Source organism: Varanus komodoensis, unplaced genomic scaffold, assembly GCF_004798865.1.
Source record: "Varanus komodoensis strain SLA01 unplaced genomic scaffold, ASM479886v1 scaffold105, whole genome shotgun sequence".
Lineage (NCBI taxonomy): Eukaryota > Metazoa > Chordata > Lepidosauria > Squamata > Varanidae > Varanus > Varanus komodoensis.
In genome coordinates this window covers 1067596-1085262 of record NW_025335297.1, presented here as the reverse complement: position 1 = coordinate 1085262, position 17667 = coordinate 1067596, and the positions used below count along the sequence as shown (strand labels likewise).

The following is a 17667-nucleotide window of genomic DNA, read 5'->3' as shown; positions in this document are numbered from 1 at the left end:
CTTGGAGCCAACTGGGTGACTTTGGGCCAGTCACAGACTCTCAGCCCAACCTACCTCACAGGGTTCTTGTTGTGGGGATAAGATGGAGGAGGAGAATGATGTAAGCTGCCTTGAGTCCTTTGTAGGAAAAAGGCAGGATATAAATCACAATATAAATAAAAATAAATAAATAAGATTAAAAATGTGATGAAGTAACCAGGAAAATAAATAATAAAGTAAGATAAACAACATGAGAAGGGATGGGGAATTACAAATGAATATGAACCCAATTAAAATAATAAAATAGTGTCATAAACTAGAAAGTCTTGTGGAAAACCACAGTATGGCAGCAGCAGATTAAGATTAAAAACCCATCAAAGCCATCAAGGACCTAACCAATTCACCCATCAAAGTCATTGTAAAACAGGAAGGTTTTTTGTTGGCATCTGAGGCATGGAGGGATGAAGCCAGCCTACTCTCCAGGGGGATTCAATTCCACAGTTGGGGTGCTGTTATGGGAAAAAAAACAGGGCTTGGACCAGGATCTCATGAGTCCCAGTCCAACACTCTCACCTTTGGATTATAGATCAAGGTGGCCCTCCAGATGTTTTGGCCTCCACCCCATCATCCTTCATGATTGGCTATGCTCGCTAGAGCTGATGGGAGTTGTGGGGCAAAACACCTGTAGGAACACAAGTCAGCTGCGCCTGTTGTAAGTGAGAAGCATTGCTAGACTTTGGAGAGGAACTGAATTAGCCCAAATCGTCAACTTTGAGTTTTGATACTTTTCTCTGCCTAAACTGAGCTTAGGCAGTCCTCATAGTTCTGTGGTAGATCTGTTGCTGGGTGTTAACGGGTGTGGGGGAGCGGAAAGCCTCAGTGAATCCACTCAGAAATACAGTATGATTACTTTGATAATATCAGCTGTTCCTGTGTTTGCAAAGCTGTGGCTAAGAAGCACTAGTAAGAAGCAGTCCTAGGATGTAGTGGGCAGGAAATGGTGAAGACCGATGTTTATAAAACAAGGGAGCAGAAGGAGGCCCTGGACAGGGGTTGTGAAGGCAGCAGGGATCACAAAAGGCAAAGGGAGGCAGTGCAACGTGTACTGTAAAGCCTCGGCTTGGAAACAAACTGTGATGGGAGAAGCTAGGGCTTTTCACCTCTGCCAGGGCCTGCACTAATAGTTTTTTCCCCGAGGAAGGTCCCGGGAGGAGTTTGGCAGGCTTTAGTCCCACAGCTTCGGGGGCAGTCCTTTTCTGGGAATCCTTCTCTGCACACGGAGAGAAAAAAGGAGTGTGGAGGAAGGGTGTGTGAGTCTCCACAAAGACCTACTGTTGAGCTCTCCCCTGCAGGCCATCCCGAGGTGAATGTGCTTCCCAAACACGCACCTAGGTGACTGTGGTTTTCCTTCGGTGCAGCCTCCCTCAGCCTGTTGCCCAGCAGGAGTGTTAGAATGCAGCTCCTGGCACCCCTCAGCTAGGCATGCTGGGTTCTGTAGTCCAGGACATTTGGGGAGGGCAGCAGGTTGTGGGAGGCTGTTTTGCTGCACCACGGTTTTTCCTGTCCTTCCTGCACGATGTCCTTTGTGCTGCAGAGAGGAAAGTGTGTGATGCACAGAGTGTCCATAGGATCTTCTGATAAGGATCCAGAGCCCTAATTATCACTGTGTGTAAACTGCACAATGGTCTAGAAAGTATCTTGTGCAAATCAGCTGATTGCTTCCCATGATCTTCATTTACTCAGACTCTTATGCTTATGTTTTTCAGGCTTTGTCCCAAAGTGCATTGCAGACCAAAAATACCCAATAGCAGCAACTGTTGTCTTCACGATTATGACAATTACTATAATTGCATTGGCTGGTGAGTGAGGAGAAATGTATGTTTTTACTTTACCCCGTCCCCCAGGTCTTTGATTTAAATTCAGTTATATTCTTTATTCTTTTCAGCATCAGGCCAACCCCTTTTTATTTTCTCATTATTTTAATATTTATTTGTTTTAGTTGGGTTTTTATTATAGATATTATGCAGTGCCTTTGTTGTTGGACCACCCTGAGACTTCTAGGTATAGGACAGGGTACAAAAGTTTTAAATACTTTGTGCTGCAGTAAATAAAAGTTAATAATGCTGCACACTCGAAAAGAAAGAGGGATGGCCTAGGGTTTTTATAAATAAATTCTCCTCTGCTAAATCCCACTAACTTACCAGTAGGGAAAGCTTTTGGCCAGGTTGCTGTGAAAAGCAAAAGGATCAAATCCATGCCATCACAGGCCCTTGTGATAATTTTTCTTGCTCTACCCCCACCCCCATGTGTGTCTCTGTATAGGAAACTAAGCAATGTAAGCTGCAGCAGGACAGAGACTCTCTTGTTCTTTAGGGGAACCAGACTCAGACTCAGTGACAAGTAACTTAAGCACCATTGTTTTCTATGGGTCTAGGTATGACTAGCTAGGGATCCAACCCAAAGAATCCATGTACACTGCAAACCTACATGGAGGGTGAGAAAGAAAGAACAATTGAGAGGGAGAGAGGGAGACCTAGATTTAATTGTCATAGCTTTCCCAGAGAATCCTGACATTTGCAGTCTTAGTGAAGGAGCTTAACCGAGGAGGGAATCCAGTGATGCTTTTCTGGTGATGGAACTGCTTCCATCAGAGGAAGTGGGAAGTGGGATGCATTTCTCTCCCCTTGTAGTCTCCCACTTGACCCCAAAACTTGCACTAGACATGTGGACAATCCTTTGCAACAGACTTTCAGGGGCTACAGTGGGGAGGGAAGAGAGAGCAAGTTGTATTTCACCCCTTATTGCACATGACTGGATGCCACCTGCTCTCTTTTAGCAATCCACACAGAAATGTACCTCCAGGTGCCAGTTCCCAGGTTTTCCAAGCTCCTGTTCTGAGAGCTACAGTGTACTTGCGAGCAAATTGTTTTCTTTCCAGTTAGGAAACCACCGCCATGCCCACCCACTCCTCCACCTATCGATGCCGCCTGCCCAGACAGCTGGATTGGGTACGAAGGAAAATGCTACTATTGGTCAGACCAGGAAAATAATTGGAACATCAGCAAGGAGAACTGTTCCTCATTCAGCGCATCTTTGGCTATGCTTGATAGCGAAGAGGAGCTGGTAAGGAGCAAATATGTATTGCAATTAATGAGTTAACCACAGGCAGGTTGTACCAAAGGGCAACTGTTGTTCTACTGTATAGCGTGCACTACTGTTTTCCGGTCATTCTTCTCCTGATGAATCTGCCAAAGCTGGTAGCGGACTCTTGACCATGGCTTCTGTCTGTGCTGACTGTGAACATGGTCTCCCAAGGGGAGTGTGATCCCATTGAGAACCAGTTGACATATCTCTTAACATGGCATCAGACTTTTAACAGGAAACATATCCATTTTGTCTGGATTCAACTGAATGTGTTTTTCCTCATCCAGCCCCTTACCAGTCCCAGGCAGTCATTCAGAGAGGAGATGCTGTCTCTAGAAGAGGGAGCACTGATGTGGAGAAGAAATTGATCTGGGTGTCATCAGCATATTGATGACACCCAGCATCCCTCCCCAAGATGATTTATCCCAGTGGCTTCATGTAGATGTTAAACAGCACTGGAGACAGAATGGAGCCCTGTGGGACTCCACAAGCCATTTCCTCCTTGGAAGAACAGCAAGCTTCATCGTCTGGAACCAGCCTGAGAGTTAGTGACAGAACCACTGCAAAGCAGTGCCTCCAATTCCCAACTCCCCCGCACAATCCAGAATTACCACAGCCACTGAGGAATCCACCCAGCAGGAACACAGTCCCACTGTCAGTTGTGAGTCATAGATCATCCAGGAGAGTAAGCAAAGCAGTCTCAACTCCATGTCCCACCCTGAAGCCAGTTTGAAATGGGTCCAGGAATCAGTATCACTCAGGACTGCCTGGAGCTCCACTGCCTTCTTGATGACCTTAATGGTACAGTGTTACCTCGGCTCACAAACACCTCAGTTCATGACGAAATCGGGTCGCAAACAAAAATTTCATAAAAATTTTGACTCAGGTCGTGAACTCCACATTGGGTGGCGCCCACGATCATGGCCATCTCCCCACTCGGGGGTGGGGAGATGGCCGCGATCGTGCTGGGGGTGGGGGGGAGTGCTGAGATCACACCCATCTTTCCTGCCCGAGCTCACTCATGATTGTGCCTGTCTTCCTTGCATGAGCGCAATCACGATCGTACCCGTCTCCCCCCCTGAGCATGCCCACGTTCGTGCCCGTCTCTCCCCACCAGCACACCCACGTTTGCACCCATCTCTCCTCCCCAGAGCACTTGCGATCACGCCCGTCTTTCCTCCCCAAGCACGCCCACAATTGCGCCCATCTCTCCCCCCCACCAGCACGCCGGGATGATGGGCAAGTGCAGGAATGGCAGGCACGATCGCAGTCGTGCTGGAGGTGCAGGGAGATGGCCGTGCTCGTGCTCTGGGCGGGGGGCGGGGGTGGGGAGATGGCCACGATCTTCGTTGTTCTTTGTCACTTTGCTTTATATTTTTCTGATTTAAAAAAATTGTTACAGAACAGATTAACCTTATTTACATTGAATCTTATGGGGAAATTTAACTTGACTCACAACCAATTTGAGTCACGACCAGAGTCCCGGAATGGATTAAGTTCATGAGCCAAGGTACCACTGTATTTTGAGACTTGTCTAAGAACTCCCTCAGTGCTTCCTCCCTCTGGACTATCAGTCAAAATGGACAAGGATTGAGAGGGCAGATGGTTTGTCTCACCAGTCCAGGCAGCCTGTCAACATCATCAGGACTTAAAACTTGGAAATGATCCAGGATGGCCCTTTTAAAGGAGCTGCTGAACACTTCCACCTCCATGATTGTGTCAAGCTTATGTTTCATGTTTATGTACTTTCATTCATTTTTATCTGTAATGCATTACTGTTAGCCACCAGAAACATTACTTATAGGGGAATGTGCATTGTATAAATAAGTAAATTGCAATTTGATAACCATTTTCCTAGGTGTTTTTGATGAGGTTTACTTACACCCATCATTACTGGATTGGCCTCTCAAAAGACGCAGGCAAGCCCTGGAGATGGCTGAATGGCACAGCGTTGAACAACCAGTGAGTGCTTTTGCTTCACTCCATCTCCATTGGCTTCTTACTATTCAGCTGTTGTATGTTTTGACTGCATCAGCAGTTCGCAACATTAATTTCCAGAGCTGATATGCGTTTCCCACAGTTCCCTGTGAGGATATTATTTTCCCAAACCCTATAGAGGGAGCCAAAAGAAGCCCATGGGCCTCAAAGGGTCATTTTTCTAATGCATGAACATCAGTTTTTATATGTCCATAGCAATGAATACATGCATAATGCATACAACTTTCTAGCAATTATACATTGGCTTACACAGAGGCAAGCCAAATATTCAAATAAGTATCCATCTGAAGGCAGTTTCTATGAGAGGCATCTGCCCTCTCATATACTGAATGTGTTTCCTCAATTGAGTACATCCCAGGACATGAGCATTTATCTTTCCTTGACGGCCCTGTTCAGCTCTTGTAAACTCAAGGCTGGGACTTTCTGTATGGAATCCAGCTCTCTCATTTGAAGCTGGTAAAAAAGCTTTCCATATTTACCCCCCCCCCCCCCGCCCCTTGAGATCAGCAGCAGAGGCCTTCCTCCGGGAGCCTTCCATGAGGGACATCAGGAGGCAAAGTACCCGGAGGAGGGCCTTCTCTGCAGTGGCGCCCCATCTGTGGAATGCACTCCCCAGAGAGGTCCGCCTGATGCCGTCGTTATTTGTTTTTCAGCGCCAGGCTAAGACCTTTTTATTCAAACAATATTTTAACAATGTTTAATATTTATAGGTTTTAATTGTTCAACCAGGGTGTTTCCAGGTTTTAACTGTATTTGTATTATATTTATTTATTTGTATGAGCTGTCCTGAGGCTATATAGCAAGGGGATGGCATATAAAAACTTTAAATAAATAAATAAATAAATAAATAAAATATATCAGTGAACTGTCTAGTAACTTCCAAAAAAAGCAGCTACCCTGCATTGTTAAAGCAAAGTTTAAAGGAAGCATTACCTGCTTTTTACTGCCAAAAGTTAGGCAGATTAGACAATCGCTTATGAAAAGGAGATGTTGCAGAATCCCCTAGATGTGAAACAAAGTTTTTGCTGAGTAAAATGGAACCTAAGACCCATAGCCATGATGGATGGCTACCTAAGAAGACTGCAATGATTAGGCATTTTGTGGTGGTATCCACAATAGTTTCTCAAATTTCCAAATGTCCAAAACCACTGGGGGCCCTTGCTGTAACCCAGGGGTCCTCGAGCTTTTTCAGCAGGGGGCCAGTTGAAAGGTGCCAGTGCTAGCCGCGGGCCGGAAAGGTGGTGCTGGTAGTACACACGGGCCGGTGAGGGGGCGGGGGCAGTGTGTGTGGGCACAGGCGCTGAGGTGGGGGTGGGGCACGTGGCAAGGCGAGGCGCGGGCGGGCAGGCGCGTGCTGCAAGGGGAGGGGAGGCGGGCGCACGAGGCAGCAGCTTGCTCACTTGGAGATCGTTTTCTCCGAGCGAGCAAACCGCTGCCTCCCTGCACATGGGGTGAGGTGGGCAGCGATGGGTGCGGGCACGGTGGGTCCAAATGGGCATGGCAGGCTAGATAAATGGGCATGGCGGGCCGAGTCCAGCACCCGGGCCTTAGTTTGAGGACCCATGCTGTAACCTAAGTTATTTGTCATGATCCATAGTTTAAGAAAGTTACTGAAAAGCTCTATATGGATGAGTGAAAATTTAATATTTCTCAGTGCTGACCCAGATATTCCCACATGTTTAAAAAGTTCCTCAACTTCTAGTTTTCCATTTACAAATTTGGATGTGAAATTTCATTTTGCACTGATAGACAGATAAAAACTTTATTATGGTCAAAGACCAGCTCCATTCAATAAATACATAAATTTTAAGAAAGAAGAAAAAACATTGAAGATTGTCTGTCATAAAACCCCAGTCAGATTAATAATATTTCGACACAATATACTACCACCACAGTTCATATCAGTTATCTTAAGTCTGCACTGTCAAATACTCATTTCATTTCACTTCTGTTAAAGCATTGTTAAAGGAAGCATTACCTACTTTGCATTGCCAACAGTTAGGCAAATTAGGCAATCACTTATGAAAAAGAGATGTTGCAGAATCCACTAGATGTGAAACTAAGCTTTTGCTGAGTACAATGGAACCTAAGATCCATAGCCATGATGGATGGCTACCCAAGAAAACTCCACTTTTGCCATTGACATTTTGAACATGGAATTTCAGTTTGCACTGATAAATATTCATTTCATTTCATTTCTGTAACATAGAAACATAGCGAGTCAGAAGGGGTCTCCTGGGCCATCTAGTCTGACCGCCGGCACCAGCCGGCTCCGCTCATGACATGCCCACCATGTGCATGTCCAGCCTATCTCTGAACACCTGCACCGATGGGGCCTCAACGACCTCTCGTGGAAGCCCATTCCACACCCTCGGGGTCCTAACTGTCAGGAGGTGCTTCCTGGCATCCAGCTTGTACCTTGGTTCCCTGAGCTTTGCTCCGTTGGAGCGCGTCCTGCCTTCCTCTGCAGGGGAGAACAGATCTCTACCCACCTCTGTGTGACACCCCCTCACATACCTGTATGTCACCAACAGATCCCCTCTGAGTCTCCTCCAGGCTGAAGAGACCCAGTTCCCTCAATGTCGCCTCATACCCCATCCCCTGCAAACTGGCCACCAACCTTGTGGCCCTACGCCGCACTGACTCTAACCTGGCTATATCCTTCCTGTAATGAGGGGCCCAAAACTGAGCACAATACTCCAGTTGCGGGTGCACCAGAGTCGTATAGAGTGGTAGTAATACTTCTCTTGATCTAGAAGCCACACTTCTGGCTATGCAACCAAGGGTGGCGTTTGCCCTCTTGACCACTGCATCACATGGCTGACTCATATTTAGCCTGCAGTCCACCAGCACCCCGAGGTCCCTTTCACAAGTGCTGCTCTCCAGCCACTTGTCCCCTAACCTGTACTTAGGACACCTATTCCTATGCCCCAAGTGCAAGACCTTTCACTTATCCACACTGAACGCCATCCTGTTGTCTCCTGCCCATTTCCATAGTCTGTCCGGATCCTTTTGAATCTGGAGTACCTGCTCCTCAGTTGTGGCCACCGCTTCAGTTTTAGTATCGTCTGCAAATTTGATCAGCAGACTGTTCACCCCTTCTTCCATGTCATTGATGAAAAGATTAAACAGGATCGGCCCGAGGACAGAGCCTTGGGGGACCCCGCTTGTCACTGGCTGCCATCCTGATGATTCCTCACTAATGGTTACCTTCTGCTTTCGGTCAGTCAACCATGCCCTAATCCACCGGACAGTGCTGTACCACTCAATACTCAAAGTTCACAGGCCAGTTCAGAAGAAATGTGGAGATGTAATGTAAGAACATTAACATACAGAATTTAAAACCATTTGAAGAAGTTATGTGCATTATATTAATACATATATTGTTTTTCTGTCCTGCCTTTTTTTCTTAAAAGGAACCCAAGGCAGCTGACACAATCCAGTCCCACTAACTTAACATAAAAAAGCCATTAATTTATAACCTGTGTGTCATTAGAGTTAGACTTCGTGGCATTATAGCTGCAACACAGGTGTGACCCATTATCTTCCTACTGGTTGTTAAAAATATTTGTATAAACCAGCCCTGCCTCCTTTGTTCAGACATCTCACTCAGACCAGCAGGCTTTGCTGACACTTCATTCCAGCAGATAGGAGCCTTGCAGATTGGGAACACACTATTCTTGTAAGTTCTTCAGTTTACCAAGTAAAATTCCCTTGTAAACCTAGGCCTGGTGTAACATTTTCCCTGGGATTCTGGAAAACCTTAAGCCTACTGCAGGGTGTATTGGCCAGTAAGACCATTTGGCCCAAGCCTTACATTCACAGCAGGCCTGAAATTTCTGTGTGCTGAAGCAGGTCTGGAATTAGGACTGCTCAGATCTGGGGCAAGATTGTTGGAATGACCTCGTTAAGCCTAATGTAAACTGTGACCTTGCAAGAAGCCATTTCTCCCCCAGAAATAATTCTTGAATTTACACAAAAAAAGCTTGGCAAGCACTTAGTAAATAGAAAAGATCTTCGTTGCAAATTATTGCACCATAAAATGTTTTTTTGTGAAAGCATGAATTTGTTAAATGTTGAAATTCAAAACATTACAGTTTTGAATGTAGTTCGAAACATTACAGTTTTGCCATCTCTTTGCACTTTGCTATAATGGGGGCTGGGGGCTTAGAGATGGAAATAGTCTGGACCTCCCTTGATCTCTGAGAAGGCCTGGCACTTGATCACATGAGACAAGGGAGAGACAAATCCCTACAATTTCCCACATCCCACATCTTCAGTCAGGCTGCTTAGAGATTAGGGGAGAGGTAGCCCAACATATCCAGCAGGTGCCTGCTTAGGGAAGGCTGCTCTAACCTACCTCAATTTAACCGAGCAACTACTTGTAAGAGAAGGTATTATAGTGTTTACTCCAGGTCAGCAGATGTCACTGCAATCGTTCGTCTGTTCCAGGTTTCCGGTGCGAGGAGCGGGCCCTTGTGTCTACATCAATAGCATCGGGCTCAGCAGTACAATGTGCTCCATGGAGAAAAACTTCCTCTGCAGCAAGAAAGATGCATGCATTAGGAGGAAACAAAGAGATTAGGGGACCAGCACAGCCTTTCAGAGGTGAGAAAGTGAGCTCAGAAACAGCCACAGGGAAGGGATGGAAGGAACAGGAAGTCCCTTGCTGCATCAGTAGTCCCTGACGAGTCCCACATCAGTGCCCTTCTGCAGTGCACCTGAAATACTGCTTTACACAGTAGGACAAGGAAGGGGCGGTAGATCCCAGAAAAGGCAAAAAAGGAGTGGGACACCCCCTGGCTGCCTCATCTACCAGTGCATCATGGGATTTAAGGATTCGGGGTTGATCTTCCAGTTGCAACCTAACAAGCCATACTTATAACTGTTTTAATGCTTTCATGAAAGGGTATTTAGTTTTGAAGCCCTGCAAATTGGTGCCCATCAATCCATCTTGTGGACGTGAATTTGATAGTTTAACTATGTACTGAGAGAAGACATACTTCATTTCATCTGTCCTGTTTATCCCACCAACCATGAGCATTAATTCTAGTATTCTACCAGAATGCTTGGGTTCTAGTTATATGAAAGGGGAAGAAAAATGTCTCTTTTTCCACTTTCTCCACACAATGCCTGTGTACATCTCTGCCATATCACCCCTTACTCCCCTTAATGGAAGTCAAAGCTGTTATTACTTTCCCTCACAAAAGTATTTCTTGTGCTTCTTGATCAAGTTAGTTGTCATTTTCTGAACTTTTTCCAACTCTAAACTAGGATATTTTAAGGGTGATAACCAAAAGTGTACACAGTACACCACATTGATTTGTACCACATGTGTTTCCACCACATCAATTTGTATAAGGTTAGTCCAGCCAGTTTTCTTGCCAGCTTTATTTTCAGTTCCTTTCCTAATCATGCCCTTTTTTCACAGCAGCTGCGCACTGGGTCATTATTTTCAGCAATCCCCAGATCTCCTCCTTGATCAGTCCCTACCAGCCATCGTTTCCCATCAGCATATACCAGAAACTGGGGCTTTTTGACCCAGCATTGTTACCGGACTGAAAACAGTTAACAGCTGGGGCAAACCCCGGGTGGACCCCAGACCCAAAGCCAAACAGAGCCTGAGACGAGACTTAGAGCTAATAGCAGTTTTATTCCGGTGCGCTATAGAATAAATGGAGACAAAGGGGAGATGCTTCCCAAATCAGAGTCTCGAAAGAGGTACAGAGAACATACATTATAAACCCTACGTCATAACATGTTGTCCGGATACAAAGTAAATTCATTTCCCTATTATTCTTTGTTCTGTTTGTTAGTTTACAGAAAACTCTTTATTCATCCAGAGACTCCCCTTTCTAATGTGTCTGTTGATTATCTCTGAATTATTCACATCTGCTCTATGTTTCTCACCTATTAGTAATTTATAATGCAATTTGCTACTTTTATTGAGGCTTCACCTGGATTCCAACCGGTCCCAGGCTCCAAAGATACTTCTCATTTACCCTCTTTGACATCCAGTCATCCTGTCCCAGGAGTACACACAGGGTTCTCCATACCTCCCTGCTCCCTCCTGGACAGGAAGTACAACATGGCTGCAGATTTCAGGCTAAGTGGTTAGCCTAAGTGTTGTGAGAGAGTATGTTTCAGGTAACAGCATGAAGCAGCACTGTTACAAGCTCAAATCTAGCAGAAATCTATGGCTAACCCAGAGTTGAGGAGTGAATTGACCTGCAGCCTCTGTCTTGCCTTAAGGAGGCGATCCATCCTCACCCCCAGACTCTGAGCACATCCAACCAATGTGTAGGTCCTTTGATTTCAATCTTGCCTTATTCTTGAGTGCACTATTACCTTCAAATGCTTTTTTCAATTACAAATTATGATGATGATGATGATGATCATCATCATCATCATCATCATCATCCGTGGCCTCTGTGCATCCCACATATGGGTGCTGCACCTGTGCAGTGCCTCAGTCGGGAGGATTCCTCTCACTAAGCTGGGAGTTTTCTGGCGGGAGCCCTGCCCCTTTTCCGTTGCTTGAGTAGGTGGGTTCCCGCCATTTTCTCATTTCGCTTTCGACCACCATTTGCAATGCCTCGGGGTCTCTAGCTATACGATTATCTCAGCTTTCCTCAACATTTCTTACACTTTCTTGATCTCTAATCCTCCCTCTATTTAATCTTTTCTGCCCATTTTTAATTTACCTCATGAAGGCATTAAAAAAAAGCCCTGCCTTTTTTTCCCCTCACTGTTTTTTGTTTTCTTCTTCTCCCAATGCCTCTCAAACTGGCTTCTCGTAAACGAACCTGTCAACGGACTTAATAAACCTTCCAGCGAAGTCTGCTTCTTAGGACTCCTTTGTGTGGAGAGGAACATTATGTGCACAAGTTCCACACTGCTAGTCACCCATACATTTGATGCACAGAGACCACGATGAAGAAAGGCAGGTTGCTTATGTGTAACTGTCGTTCTTCGAGTGCTCATCTGTGCACTCACACAACTCACCCGCCAGCCCCACATCGGTGTCAGTGGATGTGTATGAATATAATGATAGGACATTTACGGACATACACATAGGGCAAATGATGGTCTCCAGTTGAACTGAGAAAATGGTGGGAACCCACCTACTCAAGTAACAGAAAAGGACGCGGTTCCTGCCAGAAAACTCTCAGCTTAGTGAGAGGAATCTTCCCGACTGAGGCACTGCGCAGGCGCAGCACCCATATGTGGGATGCACAGATGATCACTTGAAGAACGACAGTTACACGTAAGCAACCTGCCTATTGTTGTTGTTGTTGTTATTTTGTATTAGCTGAGTCTTCTAGGAATCCTTTTCACCTCCAGGTTCCTTTTTAAAATGTTTTCTAGCAACAATTTAAAACAGACATTTTGAAATAAACTGCCCTTGTGACAGTTTTTGCATGACTTGGCTCAATCATCAGTTCAAATGGACTGCTGCCAAGAAATTCAAAAATGAATGAAACTTGGAAAGGCAAATACCATATTTCCCCGAAAATAAGACCTAACCAGCAAATAAGCCCTAGCATGATTTTTCAGGATGCTTGTAATATAAGCCCTACCCCAAAAATAAGCCCCAGTCAAGATTGTCAGCCAGACAGATGGGGAAACATGGTAGTATGTCCATTGCAACACATGACAGATGTATTGAATTATAAAATAGTAATGTTAATATATAAATAAATAGCATTAATGGCATTAATACTTAAATAAATGATCATATAAATTATAATTATTTGTAAATACCCAAATGGGCACCTTTGGACGAGAGGTTAACACCTATGTAAACAGATGAACTCGAGACTTACTGCCAAATGACCAGTCAGAGTATAGACACAACACATGAATAACGTGTGCACTTGATAATGAACAGACATGTTTCATAATTCAATACTTCATGCGTTTGTGTGTTGCCACTCCTATCTCGTAAGTCTTCAGTTAACACTTGATTTAATGATAGATTTAAAGGGAATAATGTTTTGACTCCCAGACAAGATGAGTGCAATTTTTTTTAAGAGCTAGTCAGTCCAGTACAAGAAAGAAATCGTGGAGGACTCTCGGGGCAAGAATCTTATGGCTTTCATAAGAAAAAATAAGACATCATGAAAATAATCCCTAATGTGTCTGTTGGAGCAAAAAATGATAAAAGACCCAGTCAACACGGTATAAAGGAACCAGAAAGGATAGTCAAGAAACCAAGGCCAAGATATTCTATTCCACTTTTTCCCAGTCACTGTGTCTGAGTGTAAAAGGCTGGACAGGGAAGAAAACTGACAGGAAGTATCTGATGATGTGTGAAACAAACTGATGTGTTTGAAACATGGTGCTGGAGGAGAGCTTTGGGAATACCCAAGCCTGACCGAAAGAGAAACACGTGGATCACTGGAAGCAAAAATGATGAAACCTAGGTTGTTATACTTCTCGATACATCGTGAGAAGGCAAGACACTCTGGAAAACACAATAAGACTAGGAAAAGTTGACAGTAGAAGAAGAGCAAATATGAGATGGCTCATATGAGATGGCTCAGATAAAGGAAGCAACAGCCTTGAGTGTACAAGAATTGAGCAACACTGTCTAAAATGGGACATTTTGGAGGGCTTCCATTCAGGTGGTCAACACAGCTCAGAAACAATGGCATATAACAACAGCAATCCATACTGAAGCTCCTAATTTCCTAGTTCAGCTCAAGGATGTTGACAGGGTGCTTGGACTGGTTCTCGTGCCCACAACCACACTGGATCCTTGCCCCTCCCAGCGAGTTAAAGCTAACGGAGGGAACTGTCAGCAGACCAGAGAGGTGATTAATGCCTCTTTACAAGGAGGAGTAGTCCCTCACTCCTTGAAACAAGTGGTGGTGAGACCACTCCTGAAAAACCTTCCCTAGACCTAGAAAAACTCAGTAATTTTAGGCTGATGGCAAATATTCCCCCAGATTCTCAGTTATGGGGTTCCTCATGGGTCAGTCTTGTCCCCCGTGCTATTCAACGTTTGCATGAAACTGCTAAGTGAGGTATTCCAGAGTTTTAGAGTGTCATCACTATGCTGATGACACACAACTCTCTCCTTTTCATCTTCAGCAGGTGAGGTGGTGGATGTGCTGAACGGTGCCTGGCTGTGATAGTGGACTGCTAATGAACTGAAGTTCAGTGCAGACAAGACTGAGATGTTGCAAGTGGCTGGCTTTTCTGACTGGACGGAGGGCAGTCCACCTGTTCCAGGTGGGGTTGCACTTGTCTGGAAGGAGCAGGTTCATGGCCTGGGGGTGTTCCTTGAGCCATCTCTGTCCCTTGAGGCCAGGTGGCTTCAGTGAGTTGTGGTCAAAGGTGTTTACCACATAGGTTCTTTCCTTTACAATTTTAGTTCTCCGTCAAAAGAACTAGGTTTTTTCACTGGGTTATTTTTTAAAATAGAAATTAGTGAGCAAATGAGCAAAACAATATCTGACAGAGCACCTCTCGCAAACTCTGTCCAAGACCCTATGATCGGCATCCAATGCTTTCTTGATTGCCACCGTCAAGGGAGGCCTGTAAAGAGGCAATGAGGAGGAAGGCCTTATCAAGTGGTGCCCCCCCCCCCCCAATTGTGGCATGATCTCCCTGCTGTGGCTCACCTGGCACCAACCTTGTCATCTTTGTAGCATCAATTTAAAACTGACTTTGTTTGTTTGATCTTAAAAGTTGCTTGATTTTGATGAGCTTATGGAACCTTCAGCACACACATATGCTGAAACACCAGAGTATAACTATTTAAACCAAAAGCTACATAACTTTAATTCTTTAATTTTCTTTCTTGAAACTAAAATAGCAACTACCACCAACAAATTACAGTAAATTCTGATGTTTTTGCCCTAGTAAATGCAAAAGGTTGTGTGTTTTGTTTTCAAAGATAGGATGTGATACTTGAATACTGACCTGAATGGATGCTGTCCCTTTTGTACTTACCGATGTACTCACAACATCATAACAAAGTCACTGCAGAATAAATTTGAGTTCTGGATTATTCATTTGTTGTCTTTGTCTCTTTGGAAGATCTGTACGTAACATTTCATTGCAGCAAGCACATACAATACCAGGAACAGGGCCCTTTTAATAATATGCTGAAGGGAATTTGTGTACGTTGCAGGTTTTCCTGGGCCTCAGTTATAAGCAGACTGAGCGATAAAATGCTGAGGTGGCAGAAAGGACACTGTAGGTGGGAGAGGGAGCCACATTTTAATGATCTGCATTAAACAAAGCACAACCCCATGCCAAACACAAAACTACCACAGCATGATGGGGTATGAAAACCGGGCTCAACTGCTCCCACACATTCAAATGGCTCTTTTATTAGTGTAACATCTATAGATTGTTTGTGATTAGATAAATCCCAAGACATCCAAGTCTTCAATAAGAACCAACATTTCTAAAGAAAGGCTTCAACAAAACACTCTCAGGTCAGGACTAACAGTCTGCTAGTTTTATTTTTATATTTACTGAATTACATTTTTTAAATACCGCTGTCAGGTTAAGGAATACCCAGGCATTATCCTGGCTCAAAGAGAATTTCCTGACAATTTTCTTTCCCATACCAGATCATTGAATTATTGGGAGTATGCCTGCCTCCTTTCTCTGAGAATATTTGAGCAAAAATTAAATATTGGATGCTCATAAAATAGAGTGAAGAATTTAGGGTGTCTATTTTTCCTCACCCCTAGGAGCAGACACAGAAATTTATCAAGATTAAGACAATACTGTCATTTTCTCCTTTTTGGCAGTTGTTAATTTCCTTTGTGATTTATATACTGTGTTTTTTCTGTAAAATGCACTGCTGTACTTTTAAATCACATTTGCATCATTGGGATTTTTAAGTGACAGAAGCTACTTGTGGGGGCTCATGTCCCATCCTTAGAAGAGTCACAAGCCCACCAACAGCACCTGGTTTCTGTCTGGACCACCGGTCTGATCCAGCACGGCTTCCCTCCTGCTTTTTTACTCCTCTCTTTGCCTTCTGGTTCCAGTCATTGCAGCAATGAGTGTCCTGCCAAGCAGCCACGGGCTCATTCTCAGGGTGCTCTCAGTGCCGCCCTGTGCAGGGTTCGGCGTGCCAAGCCCACTGACCCAAACCTGCCCTTCAAGAACCACCTGTGCATCCAGCCATGCCCTGTGCATCCTGCCCCACACTCCTGCAGACCTTGCACCCAGCCCTCCAGCCGCCGTCTACGCTCATCGGCATCCCCCGCCCCTTCGCCCTGCACACCCACTTGCTTTCCCAGCAAGAAGGTGGTTGTGCAGCTCAGGCCACTGCTGGCGGTACAAACAGGGCCCACCCGTATGTCTCTACTAACAGTAATAACTCTTGTGGTCCCTCCTTAGTGGGCCAACAGAAGGATTACTCATTTGTTCCATCGGAATCTGAGTTATGGTCAAAGGTGTTTACCACATAGGTTCTTTCCTTTACAATTTTAGTTCTCCGTCAAAAGAACTAGGTTTTTTGCTAGGCTATTTTTTAAAATAGTAATTAGTGAGCGAATGAGCAAAACAAAGTTCAATCCATCCAAAATGTCAGAACTATTACATTTACAATGTCCATGTTCATGCTGACAGGAATGGGGGGGAAAAACCCCAACCAAACAGAAAAAACACTGGGAGTGTGCAATCAAAAGAATATTTACAGGTTATTCAGACATACGGGAAATATATATGGCATGTAGGCAGCCCCCAAAGGGACTTCCCAGATGGAGTCAGGGCAAAACAGTAGGAATTGAATGGGATTAAAACCACACATTACAAAGGGAACCTTCAGCACAGGCAATTTATTAAAAAGTCAGTCTGCAAGCACCTTCAAGAAAATGCAATGATTAACAAAAGCCAACATGGATTTAGCAAAAAAAAAAAAATCCTGTCAGACTAATCTCATTTTTGACTGAGTAAACTCCCAAATGGACAGAGGGCATATGGTGGACATTATCTACCAAGGCTTTAGCAGGGTTTTTGTAATAGTGCTCCATGACATTCCGATAAACCGGAAAATCTTGCTGTTTTCAGGGTTGTAAAGTGAAAACGCCAATTTAATACAAGATTCATGAGGGTTCCTTTTTTCATTTTTCTCAGTTTTCAAAAAGCCTCAGGGTAAAAGAAGGTAACAGCAGTGCTGAATCAAAACAAGCATCTATTCAACCCCACATTCTGCCCACACAGTGGCTAACCAGCTGTCTACAGAAAACAATTTATATTTATTTGTTTAAATAATAAAATATCCACAATTTCTGCATTATACATAATGTTCCACACCTCTGCTGTGTCTCCACTGTTTAACCATTTTTTAAAGCTAAACAGTGCTGCAATTTTTCCTGAAAAGGGAGCTGCTTCAGATATTTGATCAGTTTAGTTCCCTTTCATTGCACAGAATTTTCTCAATCATACAATATCGTTTTAGGTGTGGAAGCCAAAACTGTACACAGCTTTCCGAGTGTGATCACACCTCAGAGCTGTGTAAGGGCAATCAGTGGAGCTTGGTGGCCCATCTGGTGGGATGGAAGGCGGGTCAGA

General features: G+C 44.5%; 1 protein-coding gene across 4 annotated transcripts in view; it reads left to right on the top strand.

Annotated features, from left to right (window-relative positions):
* Positions 1 to 17667, top strand: part of LOC123017937 (C-type lectin domain family 7 member A-like) — a 49192-nt gene that overhangs the window by 12820 nt on the left and 18705 nt on the right. For 3 of the 4 annotated variants that reach the window (XM_044419621.1, XM_044419623.1, XM_044419622.1), the window contains 3 exons: positions 1746 to 1838; positions 2918 to 3102; positions 4982 to 5085. In XM_044419621.1, coding sequence (XP_044275556.1) covers positions 1746 to 1838; positions 2918 to 3102; positions 4982 to 5085 — 382 coding nt within the window. The remainder of the gene's footprint in view (positions 1 to 1745; positions 1839 to 2917; positions 3103 to 4981; positions 5086 to 17667) is intronic. The other variant, XM_044419624.1, reaches the window with a different exon arrangement.